At 38.0% G+C, this 579-nt stretch overlaps 1 protein-coding gene across 1 annotated transcript in view; it reads left to right on the forward strand.

Annotated features, from left to right (window-relative positions):
* LOC104748676 overlaps window positions 1-579 on the forward strand; it is a 7,702-nt gene that overhangs the window by 2,734 nt on the left and 4,389 nt on the right. The window contains exons 5-6 of the mRNA XM_010470281.2: window positions 52-184; window positions 279-410. Of these exons, the coding sequence (XP_010468583.2) occupies window positions 52-184; window positions 279-410 (265 nt within the window). The remainder of the gene's footprint in view (window positions 1-51; window positions 185-278; window positions 411-579) is intronic.

A 579-nucleotide genomic window follows, 5' to 3' on the forward strand; every position in this document is an offset into this window, starting at 1 on the left:
TTTGTCACGAAGGCATAGAATACTATTTGATTATTGAAATTCTTAATGTAGGTTGCCAAATGATGGACTTGCTCTCACTATCCTTGAGGGCAATCCAAATCGTGAACTACAGTTAGCCAACAACAGAGAGTTCTACCAACAGTTTCCGAGTAGGACAATCAAAGAAATCCTAGAAGCCCACGAGGTATTCCTATAAAACCCTCATATAAAACTCACAGAAATTGCGCTTTATCATATGTTATAACCCGTGAAAATAAGAGTTTTCGATAATGGCATAGGTTGGTAGGGTGAAACTGGTCTGTACTATTTATGCTATCGACTGTGATTGGGCGTGGTATTACATAGCATGTAAAAAGTGTAACAAGAAGGTGACTAAGGTGAAGCCAAACACAGCTGGAAGTGCTGCCTTGGTAGGCAAACCGAAATGGTATTGTGAGACTTGCGATCGACAAGTGATCAATGTGTTAGCTAGGTAATACAACTGAACTACTTATACACCTACTTTTAAATTAATTATCACTATGTTAAAAATGTTGTCATATGTTTAGGTACAAGACACATGTCAATGTCATGGACGAA

The sequence above is a fragment of the Camelina sativa genome, chromosome 15 (assembly GCF_000633955.1).
Source record: "Camelina sativa cultivar DH55 chromosome 15, Cs, whole genome shotgun sequence".
NCBI classification, from domain to species: Eukaryota; Viridiplantae; Streptophyta; class Magnoliopsida; order Brassicales; family Brassicaceae; genus Camelina; species Camelina sativa.